Source organism: Atractosteus spatula, chromosome 26, assembly GCF_055471065.1.
Source record: "Atractosteus spatula isolate fAtrSpa1 chromosome 26, fAtrSpa1.hap1, whole genome shotgun sequence".
NCBI classification, from domain to species: Eukaryota; Metazoa; Chordata; class Actinopteri; order Semionotiformes; family Lepisosteidae; genus Atractosteus; species Atractosteus spatula.
Window position 1 is genome coordinate 6,649,120 of NC_142731.1, and position 16,957 is coordinate 6,666,076.

Here is a 16,957-nt window from a genome sequence, read left to right on the forward strand (position 1 = left end):
TTTGGGAAGTAATGCAAGATAGGAATCACAGTAGTTCACTCAAGACATACTGTAGCAGACGCACAAAGTTAAAGTTTTACTTGCAATATTTCCCAAGTAATGATGCGTGTGAGCTGTTTCTATGTTGGGAGAATCATCACATTTACCAGTGAAATCTGACTTACTGGCACACGATCCTTCCTACATATCTACAAAACTTAAAAGGTACTTCTACAATGTGATACTCATCAGGATTAGCGGTTATTACAAAGGAATAATTGCTAAAACACCAGTAGATCACAAAAGGACTGTGTTTCTACCTAGAGAAAACAAAGATTACTTTTGCAGGAGGGTATACAGGGACAATGCCAACAGCTGTGAGTAATATTACATACTATTTCCATTCAGAATTGGAATACATTTCTGACGTCAATGTTACCTCTACTGTATACAAAGGCCATGAGGTTTAGTCTTGTTCTAGATATGAGAACAGTAAACTGCAAACAGTTGAGTAATATTGCACTTTCCTTTTTCCTTTCACTTATATTCAGTGGATATTTGTAAAGGCCCTAAAGGCTTACATTTCTGCATATGAGAAAAATAAATTAAGTGTTCCCCCATGACATGAACACTAAAATTTATAACTAGGTAGTTTAGCCATCTCTTTTTAATCCTATATCAGAGCAAATATCAAACAAGCACACCAAAAATAATAAAACTCCACACTGATGTACTGTAAATAAAACAAACACTGTGTGTAGTGTATATATAAAAAAGGTTTTTAATTGCTTCTGTTACACAAATGCCCATTCCTCTGATTGAGGCTGGCTAGATGGTTAAACCCATGGGCACGATTGCACAGCAGTGATGGTAGTGAAATAAAGACACTTCATCGTCCTTCAGATCTCACAAGACGAGTCCACTTGCCTGCCGCGAGGCAGAAGGCACAAGGTGCTTCTGCACTGAATGGGGAAGCTGGAGTTTAAAGCTGTAGCAAGGGGCAGACGCGGGGCTGGGGAAAGACGGAACAAAAACCAAACAAAATTCTTTTGTGGTTTGTTTGTTTGTCTGGGGGTGAGGTCATACTCATGTGACCAAAAGAATAGCAGAAACCAATTCTGAAAGAAAGAACCCAGGGACTGGTAGGTTTCCCAGTCTGTCATGGACTGCAAGAAGAAGTCTACTTTCTCTAGTATCACCCTGTGCAATAGGATTTGCCAAATACACTGTGGTTATATTGATGATGCTCTCCCTCTTTATAAATACTGCGTTAGTACTGTCTTTTGGTGGTTGTCAGACATGTAAATAAGCTGAAGTAATAACTGTACCTTCAGGATCTTAGAATATCTCACTTTTCGTATCAATCAAAAGCCTGACACAATTTCTGTTTCTCACTTTTAAAACCCAATGTAGGGTTTGTTTACTTTTCCATTTGATATTTCATTTATACCAAACAATAATACAGCCCACAGGCTTTTCAGAAGTCTTAAAAAAAAAAGAGAGACAGCCATTCTAGGGTGTAGTAGGATAATTGAACTGTATTAGCAGACGCCAAAAAGATGTGACCAGAAAGACAACCAGGTATGAGATAAAAACAACAAAACAAAAAGACATCTAGGGGAAGCTATCGTCATCATCTTCCGCCATCTCCTTGGCAAATTCCAGATCCTGCTGCTCCCTTTCACGACGCTCCTGCAAAAAACAATTCTCCCATGAGAAATCTGTTCCTTCGTGTGACAAAAAAAAACAATAGTACTGTATAACGGTTAAAAACAACAACTGAAAATCCAATAATTTAATGATCCTGGAAAGGCAACCCTTAACAGATGGATCAGGAACTGTCTGAAATTAAACCTTTTATTTTAATTGCAGATCCTTAAGGCCAGAAAAGTGACATTGTGCAAACATTGCTGTGTTTTAGACACTGCTGCCCTCTTGTGGGAACCTGCAGTGGATCACTCCCCGGCGGGAAGCACTTTCAAGGTACAGCTTGTTATGCAAGCAGCTGAGGCTGGACAACAGCAATCTTTCATCCTTCTGTGACACTTCGTTCTCAAAGAGGTTCTGGCAACTGTGTAAGGAACATGAGTCGCATAACTTCTCCCTTTTTCAGAGATGAAGACGCCTGCTGTTAAAGTTTTTCTAGGTCTCTTCAAAGAAACAACACCTGATGATGTAGGAAAAGTTGTTAAATTGGTTCCTTAAAGTCACTGAGCTATAGGTGTTCAATGCATATGTACTAACCAAATATTGTTCACAATATATCCCATACAATACTGTTAAATATTTAATTAAGCCATTACATTTGCTGCCTTTCAAAGGATAGCATTAAATCCAAGTAAAATCTGACATCACCTCTGCAGATTCCAAATCCTTGTTGTATGATTTGGGTGGAAACCTCATTGCCTGCAAGACAAAAAAAAAGGACCAAATTTGAATGCAGTCAAGCAACGCCATCTGCTGGCTAGACCTGGCATTGCATGACAGTGAAAACAAATACACAGAACATTCTGATCTTTGTACTGTTGCACCATATTTAGTTCAAGCATGTGGCAAGGCACTTTGACCTTCTTCAGACTCCACCTCATATTACCACCATACACGGCCTAAGATGCATACCAATATCAGTGATGGCTGAAAAGCCCCGTGATTTGCTGAATGTGTGAAGCAGCACAGTGGGACAGTGTTTAACAGCCTTGCAGCACTGAGCCCTGGGTTCAACTCCAGACTTGGGGTGCTGAGTGGAATTTTTTATGTTCTCCCCATGATCGCATCTGTCTCCTCCCCCAGTCCAAAGACAGGCTGGTATGTTAACTGGGTTTTTGAGAAACTTGGCCCTGGCGTGCATATCTGTATGTGTTATGTCCTGTAATGGACTGGCGTCCTGTCCCAGTGCCTTGCACTTTGATGGGTTCCTGCTCTCCCATAACCCTAAATTGGATGGAGCAGTTAGAAAATGAATGGAGGTTTAAAGTGTTGAGGGTTTTTGTAGTTCACTGGCAGAGGTCTTTGAGGCTGTTGTGGGGATGGCAAAATGACCCTCTATTGTTTTGTACTGGTGTAATGAAGGGTACACGCGAGACAGCAGGTTATCTACCTTGACGGACATGTTGTGGATATCCAGACAAAAGGAGATTCTCTGATGGAAGGCTAGCTGGGGTTCCCTGGTGCCGTAGATGTCAATGGTCTCCTTGGACTGGACGTACCCCTTGTCGTGATTAATACTGGCCTCGATCACCCCGTCTCGGATGGCCTGGGAGCCACATTGGGATAATGAAAACTCAAGGTCAGTCACCTTCTTATATTTCCGTTCTCGGCATTCCGGAAATGGACTGCTCTCCGGATTATAAATTGGTTCAAGTCGCCAGAAGCTTTTGAAGATAACCGAGTTCAATCCCGGGATAGGCTATAGTCAATCCACACTGCTTCTCATTCACCGTAAACTCTCAATCCTTCATTAATTCAACTAAGTACAAGTCAAAAATAGATTTAACGCACTGCAGATGTAACATGCATATCAACTTGTATCTTGAGGAATAAAATTTACTACAAGTGGTTTAAGCGATTTCTGCACAGGCCAAATCAAGGTGTCATGGCTAGGGGGCCCTTAGACCTTAGAAGATTACACTGAAGCACATGTCCTATATTTAAATATTAAAATCAAAGAATATACATCATCCCAAAAACTCTGTGCAAACTCTAGCATCGGAGAATAAAGTGGCGTAAAACTTTAAATCTATATACAGCAGTGATCGGTACTACTCATGCCTGCTACCAGTAACTGAACTGCAGCCTCACATGGTCTCATACCTTTGCCACAATGAATTCAGCGTCTTCAGGACTGTCCAGCTGCAGCTTCTGAGCAATGTCAGACAGCGAGATCCGTGAGTACGACAGGCTGATCATCCGGACTCCTGGGCAGAAGACACAGAGCAGGGAGAGGGGTTGGGTTGAAAGACCCTCAAGAGACAACACGTGCAGCCCTGACTGTGCGTACCCACACACTGCCGATTCTTCTAGTGCAGACGTTACAGTGCAGAAGAAAGTGATGGCCTTTAAATCTCGGGAAAAAAAAACTCGAGGAAGATTCTTCATTTATCCGCAAGAACCAGCTCTGATAAAAATCCTCATTTCCAATGACGATCTGCCCTCATGGGCAGAGCACTGCCGCACGATAAAACAATACGAAAAAGTTCAGTCTAAAATTAGAAATAGAATACCAGTCAACAGTGACTTAACTCTAAATTTAAAATATCCATGTATTCAGTACAAAACTTGTTTTAGTTTATTTTTTAATTCATTCCATTCTTTTGTTTGGAAAACAAACTTGTTTCCTTCAGACTGACTGAATATTTAAAGATTTTCAAATACTTATGGACAAATTCCTGTCAGGCTAAGCAAGTGTATCCATAAAGAGGGTCACAACTAGAAATTGTCTTGGTGTGGACAGACAATTGTGTATTGAGCTCTTTAACAAAACAGCGGGTTGATGAACAGCTATTGTGATTACGGTGAGCTACCCTTATCAAAGGGGGGCACCTAGTTAGGGTACCTGTGTGAAAGTACAGTCCCCCTGTGCTCACCTGTCTTGATGACATTGTGTCGAAGGCGGATGATCAGTGTGTAAGTCCCGTCTGCCTGGAATTTCTCCCCAAACTGCTCCAGAACTTGGTTGAACTTGGCCAGGTTTCCGGTTCTCACAGCTACACCAACAGCCAAGGCATTGGAACAGGTCAAAAGCAGTCAAAATGAGGGGTTGAATTAAACAAGAATTAGAATAGAGGCTGCACCAATTAGAACAGGATGAAAAGCAACATGGAAAAGGCAGCAAGTATACTATGTGTATCAGACAAAAATGTTAGGAATTATTTGAAGCTTCTGGACGGACCAAAAATTATTAAAGTCAGTGTTTAAAACGAAGAACAGTCGTTCATATTGTTACCCAATGGGTTGTGAAAAGTCTGGCTTCTTTCATGAAACGGCTGGGTGGGATCCTCATATCAATCAGTGACTTATAACCCAACAGGCTGGATGGGCCCAATGAGCTCCTCCTGATTGTAACTGTTCAGATTTACACAGCGCACAGCAGTGCTCAAGCCAGCCTTCTGCTTACCTTGAGTCAGTAAGAAGTAAGGCATGAGGGATCTCTTGAGAGAGGGCTGCCTGAACTGCAGTCGGTCCGGGATCTCTCCCAGCAGCAGCTCCACCACGATCAGCAGCTTGTGCACCTGAAGAGGGATCACATGGACCCGATTTCCCTTTTCTCACTTTGTTTTGGGAACTAAAAACAATCGTTAAGAAACCTCCAAGTGTTCTTAAGGAATGCCTTGCTCAAATGAAGAAAAAACATCCCCCAAGTTACTGGCAGTCCATGCACACAAGATGAAATTAACCTAAGAACTAGGATTGCTGAAGACTGCACAGCTTCTTCCTGGAGCAGAAGTTAATCACCCAACATCCAAATAGAATGAGTAAATGCTGGGATTTATTCAGGCTACACATTTTTGTCATGCTAATTAAGAAGTCTAGTTAGGTTTTACACTACAGAGATCGGACACGGCGTTTGCACTCCAGACTTTTCTGCGTGCTGCCTGCAAACTCACGGTCTGTTTGAAGCCCACGGCAGTGTGCTGAGGGGCCTTCCTCAGGGCGTTGGTAAGAGTCCTCCTGGCCTCCGAGTACTCCAGCTGGATGGCCTTGATGCGGCCTGGGCGAGAGTGGTTGAGAACTTGAACTGAGCATCTGTACACTACTGGCCACAGGCAGACAAGCACCAGGGACAGAGGTATGTTATAGTATTTAGTGCTCTGGACTTGCAACTGGGAGGCTGTGGGTTTGGATCTCATGTGGGGCACCACTGTGGCACCCTGATCAAGGTCCTCTGCACAAGCCAATGCACCTTGTGCTATATATGAGTACTCTACAGATGGACAGTAAATAATGAACTTTTTACTGACCTCCCTGATTTCAGGTTTATTACTACAATGGAGTATGATTCATTCACATGCAGGACTTTAGTACCACCAGGTGCATAAGAAACAGCTGGCTAAAAAAAAAATTAAAAACCAATATTTGTTTTGTCTGTTATTGAGGGTCAGGCTCCAGTGTTCCTGAATATCTTGCACAAATTTCCTCTGTTCTGCATTTAAAGTCCAGTGCATTTTAAGTATACATCCCAAAAATAAGTCCTCTCCTCTCATTTTTAAATTTGAAACTGTTATTTCAAGTGAGATTAGAACCTCTCCTAATGATGATGCCATGCTGACTACGACTCTCCACAATTTGTCTTAAATTAAACGATTGATCAATTTTGTAGAATGAAAAATATTTCTCAAGAACAATACTAAAATCTTTTCGAAAACACTGGCCATGTCAGATGAGGAGTGGGAAGGAGCACTGACCTGTGTAGTAGAGGTACCGTGCCCACTCGTTGTTGTTGGCCTGCTCTGGGAAGACGGACTTGGACACCAGCTTCTCTGCCTGGTCGTACAGGTTGTACTGCAGGTAGTTCCGGAGCAGTAGGTTTAGCAAGGTAGCCTGGCCGTCGGCATCGTGGCGCAGCGTGGCCGTCCGGAGACGAGCGTGCAAGAAGCTACGAGGGGGTAAGACGAGAAAATCACGTCAGGAAAAAAAAAAGGCATTGGTGTTGGGAAGTGGGTATCGGAAGGCATGGAATAACAGAGTGTAAACAGAAGTCAAAATCTGCTAGTGATCAAACCTAATCTCTAGGCAGGGCATGTTTCACAGGGACATCCGCTTGGATGGAATTTACAGTTAAATGAAACATCCATCCTTGGTGCCACTTTATTCTCTAGAAGATTTTAAGTTGACATACGTGCAGCTGCTCGGACTTTGATTTTATAACACTTGGGTCCAGTTTCAGCGAACTTATCGCTGTGATGTGGCACGCACAGGGTGCAGAAACTGAACTGGAACTCGAGGTCTTGAGATGTTTCAAAGGCCCCGGTGTCTAGTGGCATCAGTCTGTTCCACAGCACATGGGTTAACAGGCACAGGTTTCTTTGCCAATGCTTCAAATGAATTAATGTGCCTTTCTGCAAAGTAACAGCTGTACTTTTAAATCTAGGTAAATATGTTCTGATGAAAGGTACGTCTTAAAAGAATTATACATAATGAAGCTGATTTACTGATGTAAAATAGACTGAATTACTGCAATGCATCTCTCCCAATTAGGCGCGTGACCACACAAGAAAAAGACCATGTTAATTTAAATGCTAACCTTTTTAAAATACAGCCGTGATTCTTTTTAACTGCAGTGACATGTTGTGCTTCAGGCAGTGCTGGTATGTCTGTCTTTCTCTATAATACAATGTTTAAGAGCTGGAAGCTCCACAGGAAGGGGGCTCACCTGCGCACGGCGTCCAGCTTGTTGAGGAACTCGTATACACGGGAGTGGTAGTAGTAACATTTGGCTGCTACAAGGTCCAGGGCCCGGCGGTTCTGAGAACTGATCTTCTGGAGCAGGTGATCGGACACTTTCTGAGCCTACAAAACCACAGGTCAAGAGTAATTCACCGGGTATAAGAAGCTTTATTTACAATGTCTGTACCTGTAGCTATATGATATTCTGGGAGTTAACACCAGTTTCCATATACACCTCTATTACTATGTTACAATTGAAAAGTATGCTAACATTCATTATTATTACTTAAGACATTCAGAAGCTTATCACATTTGATATATTACATATCATGGGCAGAAAAATGAACTGCAGTAAGCTGTCAAATCCTAGCAATTCATTATGTGGACATTTAACAAAGCATTTAAAAAATAACAGAGCAATACTATGTATTTGTCTTTTAACTAATTATATTCATATTAAAGTGTCTAAGAGCAAAATGGTATGATCATAATTAAACAAAACCTAATATCTGTATTCCCAATCATTCAGAAGATCAATCTTTTGTATGCAACTCACCTCTGTGTAGCGCTTATTGTTTGTGAGATAGACCACTAGGAGGAGCTGTAGGTAGGCCTCTACCTCAGGCAGCAATGGGGTGGCAGCTGCCTTACCTGTTCGTGGTCGAAACTGGACATCACCCTCCGTGTCCATAGGCTGAGGAGAGTCAAGACATTTCATCAGCCCATTTCTCCAGCTACAGCCATAACAGCAGCTGAACTAAACGCCTTTGCATAAGAACGTCCACGTGGGAGGTGGGCTCGTTTGAATCTTGAATGTTCATGTATGGATACAATTGTAATGTTTTTGGATAATCTGGAGTGAATAATGAAGAAACCAAGAGAGTCAAGACTGAAGTGTCCATTCGTCAAGCCAAGGTTTACTATATGTATACAAAAAACAATGCATTTCAGGCTTATTGTTTTATAGCTCAAAAGGGATATGGCTCTACACAGCTTATATATACTTTTCTCTACACCCTCCCCCTCCTGTCTTTGAGGTAGCTTTCTCAAGAAACTCCAGGACTCAGAAAGCACTTAAACATTCCTTTCTTATCAGGACTTTAGTATAAACATTCCCCATCAGGGAGTTTAGTACAGAAGATGGGAGTTCAGTACAGGGAGGGAGGAAGCATCTGTGCTACAGCAAGCGTGAAGGTGAGAGTTTAGCATGTGAATTCAGCAGGAGTTCACAGCTCCTACCACTATAGGGGTACAGAGTAACATACAGATTCTGCTAGCAGACTCCATCATTATGCTTCCAAACCCCCGTGTGTGTTTCGTGTAGGTGGGAACTGCGCTGCCAATGTCAATGCAACGTCTCCAGCCTCTCGCAGTTGAAACTTTCTGAAGCTGCAGGAGGAGACAGAAAAGCTCGTGTGCCTGTCGGACTGACAGCAGTCGGCGAGAGCTGAAAGAGGCAAGCGTGTGAAGACAGCTGTTGAAGCTTCCTCAGCCTCCATGAGGCTCCGAGGCTGTGCGCCAGCTGCCGCCGCCGGCAGAGGAAAACCAGTGCATTGCGCTCGCAGGCAGGAGCGCCGCAGGAGTCCTCACCTCCTCCAGGAAGCTGAGCAGGAACTCCCTGCCGGCGGCGTTGGAGGTGAAGAAGCCGGAGATGGCTTTGTGCAGCACGTTGGGGTTGAGCCGGCGGCTGGTGGAGGGGAGGGCGCGGAGGGCGCGGAGCACGAAGCGGGGCTCTTTCCCCGACACCGCCTTCTCGATCTGCTTCACGTGCTCCTTGATGTCTGAGAAAAAAGCAAATGTGGGTCAAAAGGTCACGCAGCAGATCTCCTGTTGGGAGAATCAGCAGCTGGGTCGGCCTGCGCAAACACAACACCCACCCCTCTAGCATGTGTGACCCTAATTGAGCATCACTGGCCCAAAGCTGTGATGCGTGGCTGAAATCATATTTGCAGCTGTAAGATCCGTTTAAACAGCAGCCATAACACCCTGCATCTCACAACTGGCAACACACTGAAGCTCAGCAGGTGTGAGCCTGGTCAGTACCTGGATGGGAGACCTCTGGGGAAAAACTAAGGTTGCTGCTGGAAGAGGTGTGAGTGGGGCCAGCTGGGGGCGCTCACCCTGCAGTCCATGTGGGTCCTAATGCCCCAGTATAGTGATGGGGACCCTATACTGTAAATGGGTGCCGTCCTTCGGATGAAACGTAAAACCGAGGTCCTGACTCTCTGTGGTCATTAAAAATCCCAGGGCGTTTCTCGAAAAGAGTAGGGGTGTAACCCAAATTTCCCATTGGCCCTTACCACTCATGGCCTCCTAATAACCCCCATCCATGAATTGGCTTCATTACTCTGCTCTCCTCCCCACTGAGAGCTGATGTGTGGGGAGCATTCTGGCGCACTATGGCTGCCGTTGCATCAACCAGGTGGATGCTGCACACTGGTGGTGGTGGAGGGGAGTCCCCATTATCTGTAAAGCGCTTTGAGTGGAGTGTCCAGAAAAGCGCTATATAAGTGTAAGTAATTATTATTATTATAACTGGCAGCCCACTGAAGCTCAGCAGGTGTGAGTCTGGTCAGTACCTGGATGGGAGACTGCTGGGAAAAACTCAGGTTGCTGCTGGAAGAGGTGTTAGTGGGGCCAGCAGGGGGCGCTCAACCTGCGGTCTGTGTGGGTCCTAATGCCCCAGTATAGTGATGGGGACATAATACTGTAAAAAGGCGCCGTCCTTCAGATGAGATGTAAAACTGAGGTCCCGACTCTCTGTGGTCATTAAATATCGCAGGGCGTTTCTCAATAAGTGTAGGGGTGTAACCGCAGCATCCTGGCCAAATTTCCCATTGGCCTTTACCAATCATGGCCTCCTAATAATCCCCATCTCTGAACTGCTCTCCTCCCCACTGAGAGCTGGTGTGTGGGGAGTGTACTGGTGCACTCTGGCTGCCGTCACATCATCCAGGTGGGGATCCCCATTACCTGTAAAGCGTTTTGAGTGGAGTGTCCAAAAGTGCGCCATATAAGTATAAGCAATTATTAAAAACATCCACCACGAACCTATTATTTTTACAATTAAGATAAACTCAAGGGAGCGAGAGCCCCAGGAGAAACTTCTTCGGTCCCAGCGTGATTACGCAGCACCCTCCGCGCCGCTGAGCGACAAGAATTAACACCAGCATTACCGAACTGTCATTTGTGTGCCTCCTGATTCTCTCAGGAGTTTTATCTTTATTGCAGCCCATCTGAAATGTCTTTCCCTATTCGTTCTTGATTTCTAACGACGTCAGCTAGAAAACGTCCACTTTGTATGAATGTGGTAGAGAAGAACGTTGAGTCCATCTTTTCTGCACCTATGAGCTACTGCATAATTTAAAAAGCCACTTGTACGATTATTTACTTTATCATACGCTTGTGAAACAAATTTAAACGTCAGCTCGCTTACATAGCGATGGTCCCAAAGAAAATGGAAAACGCTTGGCAGTATGGGTGCATTATCTTAAGTACAAGACAAAAATAAACCATCGAAACAAACACGAAAACACCAATATAGTCACGTAAATGAAGGAGATGCATACGCACGCTGATCATTATGAAGACCAAAATATGTACGACGATATGAAGGTGCGGTCTTGCGCGGAGAAGCGCTGTTGTTTGTGTTTTATGAGAGTCATGGCAGCTGCAGTTGTTGTTGACAAATGACGGCCTGTCGGACGAGACCCGATGAACTGGGCATTAAAAGCATTTTTACTCCAGTCGGCGCGACAGGGACGGGGGGCAGTCCCGCCCTCTCCCGTTTCAGTACCTTCCAAGGTGAGGGTGTCGAGCTCCCGGTGCGGCTTCCCCGAGCCAGCCGCGTCTTCCTCCGGCATCTCCACATCCTGCGACTCGGGGCCCGACTCCGGCTGCTTCTCCGGCTTGGACTCACGGGATTTCTCCCGCCGCTTCGCCGTGGTTTCCTTCATCCTCTTTGCTTCCGAACGCAAACCGCTAGGCTAACGGTTACTGAAGAAAGTAAAGGTATTTCAGTAACGATCTTTATTTTCTTATCTACTTTGCAGGAGTACTCGCTAACAATTACCTGTCCCCAGCAGAATGACTGGCAACTATGGACGACGCGCTAGGGATTCTGGGAGTCAGGCATCTCTAGTCGATCATGCTACTTCTTCATCAGGCAAGAGGTGAGGAACACAGAACCTCAGATCATGAACTATTATGTTGATTGCATTCAATAAGTACGGTCGACTGTTAGGCTGTTCCATTAAGCCACTGAACGTCTTTAAGTAAAGTGAAAAAGAAATAAAAGAAAAGGCACACCTGTTTTGTTTTGTTTTTTGGTTATTTGGTTAATGCTCAGAAAAGCCAGGGAATTTTATATCACCGTTCATTACAGTATTAAGCCTAATATGACTAAGTGCTCCCTTGCAAATCTGTATCCCCGGGAAATTTCGAAATTGAAGATTTCGTTATCCCGCAGCTTTCTCCGTTATTCTTAGCTCCTTGATTGATAAAGACATTGGCAAAACGTGAGCAGTCGATAAGGTTGTTAGTTCAATTTAGAAACGGAAAGCAGAGATTAGGAAGGAAATCCGCAGACCTCCAGGGCTCTGATCAAGGACAGTGATCATTCGCTGTTCTCTAATGCTGAACAACTGGGCCATCGATCTCCATTAACTCCACACCTCAAGATCAATTTGATTGTTTTCTTCAAGTCAGTCGACAAACATCATTAACGCCGACTGTATACGATAAATCGACATGAACACGAGTGCAGATTCAGATGAATTTTATGTGAGTTCCTCCCTTTTTTATAAACTGCGTCAATGAATCAGAAACACCAGCGAAGCTTGATAAAGCTGACAGTAGTAATAACCGCTGTTCCTATGGTATTGAACCGTATTTATAAAACATGCTGCTCATTTAATATTCCCTCCACTGAACCACTTATGCAATCTTTCCTGTTAGACAGCTGAAATCCTAGCAATTGGAAGTCCGCCCTTATTCTCTCTTAAGTGGATGATAAATCACAACCTAAGTCCTCTAGTGGGGTGTCTATTTTGCATTTCTCAGATCATTGAAAAAGCTGCTAACAAGTAGTTAAGCTCCGTTTTTTACAGTTGTAAGGCATTTTTCCGTGCAATCTGCTTTTTGTTTTCTGTAGCAGCTTTAAAATGTTCTCTATGATATTATACAGTGCCCTTTCAAATCTCACTCCTGCAGCTCTCTTCTAGATGTTTCTAAGGTTTGGGAGACTGTAGATCATTCGAGTCTTCTGTAAATGTTGTGTAGTGTCCTGGGATCCACTCCTCTCCCCTTCTTTTTAGGCAAAAATGATCAGGCAACAACCAGTTAAAGCATTCTTAATTAAATTGTAATTTATTAATTTTGATCGCCACTGTGTGAATAAAGTGGAGTGTGTGGATGTGTTTTTGAACCTGGGATCAGATACCATTACTTTACCTCTCTAATGAGTGACACACTTGGGTTCTTGAATGCTCTCATGGCTAATCTAGTTTACTGCAGGGGTACTTTCTTTACAACTGGTTGTGTTTGGGGTTCCCAGGGGCACCAGAATCCAATTAATTGATTATGTTAAACCATAATTGGTTTGCTTTAACCTTGCTCCCAGGTGTAACACTGTCTATAACTTGAGGAGACATAGAAAACCTGCAGGATTGTGGACACTGGGGTCTGGATCCGAGAAGTCCTGTTAGAGACAATATTTTTGCAGTCCAGTCCAGTCCTGTACAGCCACAGTCCACTATCCGGTCCTCTATAGCCACAGTCCACTATCCAGTCCTGCATAGCCACATACATAGGGAAAACTAAGAATATTTCAATCTCTGATACTGGGCATGATTGAGAATTCTGCACTTAAAGGCATAGCCTTTATTTTTGGAGAAAAGGGTTGCATGTGTGGATAGATCAAAGACACTTTATGTAAGCAGTTGGAGGGAACCCTTATGTAACATGAGACATCTGTGCCGATCAGAGAATTACTTTACTGTTGCATGTTTTCAGGTCTGTGAAAAATGCATAAATGATTGTGCACCTACTTACTTTTCAAAATAAATGATACTTTTAATTTCTGCTGTTCAATAGAACGGCTTTGTGCCTTTTACACTTTATTCAAATACCTCTTGAGATGTGTTTTTATTTAGGTTGCTGGCCTCCTTCATTTTGGTTGATCTCAGTGAACTAACAAAGGGGCATAGTTGGAATAATACGAGGAAAAATTAAATAAATCAATAGTAACAATATAGGAAACTAGGAGGCATGATGGTATGGAGGTCAGTGTGTATTTCTTACAGATCCAGGGTACTGGGTTTGATGCTGGCCTTAGGCATCTGTCTCTGTCATTCCCGATAGTTATAATGTTCTTCCTACATTTGGTGGTGTTTTCTGCAGGGGCTCCAGATTCTTTCCATCTCCCAGAAACATGTTGGTTAGGGTTGACTGGCTATTTTTAAATGTCACTGTTCTCTGATTGGCTATTCTCAATTGTCGCTTTTCTCTGATTGGCTATTCTGAATTGTTACCTTTCTCTGATTGGCTCTTCTGAATTGTCTCTTTTCTCTGATTGGCTCTTCTGAATTCTCGTCTTTCTCTGCTGCCCCTGTGATGCACTGGTGTCCGGGCTGAGCGCTGTTGTGAGTCCTCAGTCCTGGGCTATACGTCTGCGATAGGCTCTGGCTTGCCATCACCCATGTCAGGGTGAGCCGCATTCTGAAAATGGAGGGATGGAGTTTGAAGCCATAGGTTCACGCTTCAGAGCCATACAAAACAGGGTGCAAACAGGGCACCTTTCCAGCCCTGTGGTGTTGTCAGACAGTGGATCGGTAATGGAGACACAGCTTTCCTCTTCATCAGGTGGTAGTCATCCCACCGCAGAGACGTGTGTGTGGAAAGGTTTCATGATGCTGCGTAGGGAAAAGTACCTTGCTGCTGCCCACTTGCTGTGATGGAGCTATTCATCTCTCTCCTGTACAAGCCACTGATATGTATATTGTGTTACGTAATCAGAGCAGCAGAGTTACACTGATCTTCAAAGGGTCAGGGGAGTGGTGGGGGGATTGGGGGGGGGGTTATGTAAGAAATAGTATGCAGTTGCCATGGAAACTGCCTCCCTTCAGAGGGGACTATTGGCATGTGGAGCTGAGCAGAAAGATGAAAGAACAGATCAGAGCTCATTACGTGAGGGAAGGCCACACCCAGGCCATGCTGGCTGTGCTAGAAATCGATACCCTTATGGCAAAAGCCCTTAGTCCCTCCAGCACTGAGCTTGGGCTCCTTAATTGCAGACTGTGCATTATAAATAAACATAGAAACCAAGACAGGCTATATAAAATTAGCCGCCTTTTCCGAACACTGGGAGCCAGTCTTTAAGGCACGGGTTCTGTAGCTTGTGCATGCTATAACCTCCCTCACTGAAGTGCTGGTCTCCACACTTGCCCCTTCACAGTCTTTTTTTTCCAAGCAGTCAACAGCATCCTCTACTACTATACCATGGTAATGGCATGTACGATGGCCTATGCACCCATGTGGCTGCAGCCTTATACAGTATGTTTGTAGTGCTTATGCAAAGAAAGCACAAAGTCAGGTCTCCTCATCTTTGTGCTGTTATCTTCTTTGTGCTTAATCTGTCAGTCACTAACTTTTAGCGGGGGGGCTGCATGATGGAAAGCCCCCCAACCAATCAAAATGTGCTCCTGCAGTACAGCAGAGGAACACTGTGGGGATCCCCCTGTGTGCTCAGTGAACACTGTGGGGATCCCCCTGTGTGCTCCGGCAGTGAACACTGTGGGGATCCCCCTGTTTGCTCCGGCAGTGAACACTGTGGGGATCCCCCTGTGTGTTCAGTGAACACTGTGAGGATCCCCCTGTGTGCTCCAGAAGTGAACACTGTGGGGACCCTGTGTGCTCAGTGAACACTGTGGGGATCCCCCTGTGTGCTCAGTGAACACTGTGGGCATCCCCCTGCTCCAGCAATTCTAATCTGCACACGCTCGGGGCAACGAGGCCGGAGGCATTTTAATCTGCAACTTGATCCAGTGTGCTTTTACCGAGACGCGCTCTGCTAAATTGAAGCGGTTATACAATATGGTCCTTTTGTGTGCCATTATCAGGCATCGGTAACACACACCAGAGCAGCGTGTCTGGGGTCAGCGCTGGCCGGTCCGCTCCGTGCCCCGCTGTAATACTACCCTGGCTGAAAATTGAAATGGACTGCAGCCGAGAGGAAGCGGCGGCGGTATTGCATTACCAGTGAAACCCCTGTTCATGCGTTTTTAGTTTTTAATTTGCTGCCTGCCGCGATAAAAAAAACAGGCCAGGCCGCGCTGTTCTGAAGCACAGTAACATTGAGATCACCTTGACTAGAAGAGGCGGAAAAATTGAAGTCCCTGTTTTTACCATCGGACGATGTCTATTATTTCTATCGTTACTCGCTCCCTCAACAGCTTTATTCTGCGCGCTTCCGCCGTCGTTATTTTATTCAGTCGTAGATTAATCATTAATGCATAGTGGTGACTAATCGCTTCTGAAAAGCAAAGAGTCTTTTTTTGGGGAAAAAAAAAACACATCTATTAAAGCTTACTGCAGCAGCTCCGTGAGCGCCGTGGAGCAAATTAGTGTGACAGGCTGCTGCTCTGTTCACCGATAAAGCGCTTCACACCCGGATATCGGGACTTGCTATGCGCGGCGGGAGCGAACGGGTTTCGAGACGGACAGTAACTGAAGCCCACATCCGAACTGGGTTCACGCCGAGCACCTGCAACACGGTATCACATGAATACATCTCCTTCATTGATATCGCCCGTATATTCAAGATGCTTTTTTTCTTTTTAAAAGAAAAATGGCCGAGAGGGACCTGTTGTCCACCTTCCCGTGTTCCTGTTTCTTTTATTGAAGAATATCTGGGGTTGGTGTTTTTTTTGGGGGGGGGGGGGGGGGGGTGAGAATACAATATATATATATAAGTGAGAAAAACAGCTAGTTTAAGAGAAAGCCGACGCAGCGTGAAATCTATTGGGAGAAACAGGAATCGGCGCAAAACCACCGAAAATGGACAGCCGCATTTATTTTGTCCACGGGGTAGCGTTGGGTATCGCGCTCCTGCGGACTTGCGCTCTGCTCGTTGATCGTCACTGCAGCGACGGGAGATGTCCCTCCCGCGCCCAGCAGGGGGCGCCAAATCAGAGACAGCCCTACAGAGCAGTGCAGAGAACATCTCACTTGCCACTTGCTGATGGCTTTGAGAATCGGGGTTGGGCAGGGCAGCAGACTTTGGCTCGGCCTGTGCTATGACACTCTCCCTGTTACGTCTCTGTCAGACATAAAGATTGAAAAATAACAAACACCCCTTGGGTGTTTTTTAATTTTCTTCTAATGCAGTGCATTTCTTTCTGTGCAATCCGAACGGCTCACTGCTCTGAAGCCTGAGTGAAACAGTCAGGCAGGGAGAGCCGAGAAACATCTTTACACCTCCCTTGCCAGCAGGTGATTTTTCTTGTAGTTAGATTTTATTATGATTATACTTTATGAGCTGGGTGAGCACAAGGCACTGGAGCTGATGATCACAGCAAGACATTCCTATTTAGGATGG

The 16,957-nt window shown here is 44.7% G+C and overlaps 1 protein-coding gene across 1 annotated transcript; it reads right to left on the reverse strand.

Moving 5' to 3' along the window:
* Positions 1-739: 739 nt before the first annotated feature.
* Positions 740-11,529, reverse strand: psmd3 (proteasome 26S subunit, non-ATPase 3). Its single transcript, XM_088906113.1, has 12 exons — positions 11,159-11,529; positions 8,953-9,143; positions 7,919-8,056; positions 7,349-7,485; positions 6,381-6,571; positions 5,583-5,686; positions 5,093-5,207; positions 4,563-4,682; positions 3,790-3,893; positions 3,077-3,232; positions 2,335-2,385; positions 740-1,671 (listed from the first exon to the last, which is right to left on the reverse strand). Exons 1-12 carry the CDS (start codon positions 11,316-11,318, stop codon positions 1,594-1,596), a joined length of 1,545 nt encoding a protein of 514 aa, XP_088762239.1. The 5' UTR covers positions 11,319-11,529; the 3' UTR covers positions 740-1,593.
* Positions 11,530-16,957: the final 5,428 nt, after the last annotated feature.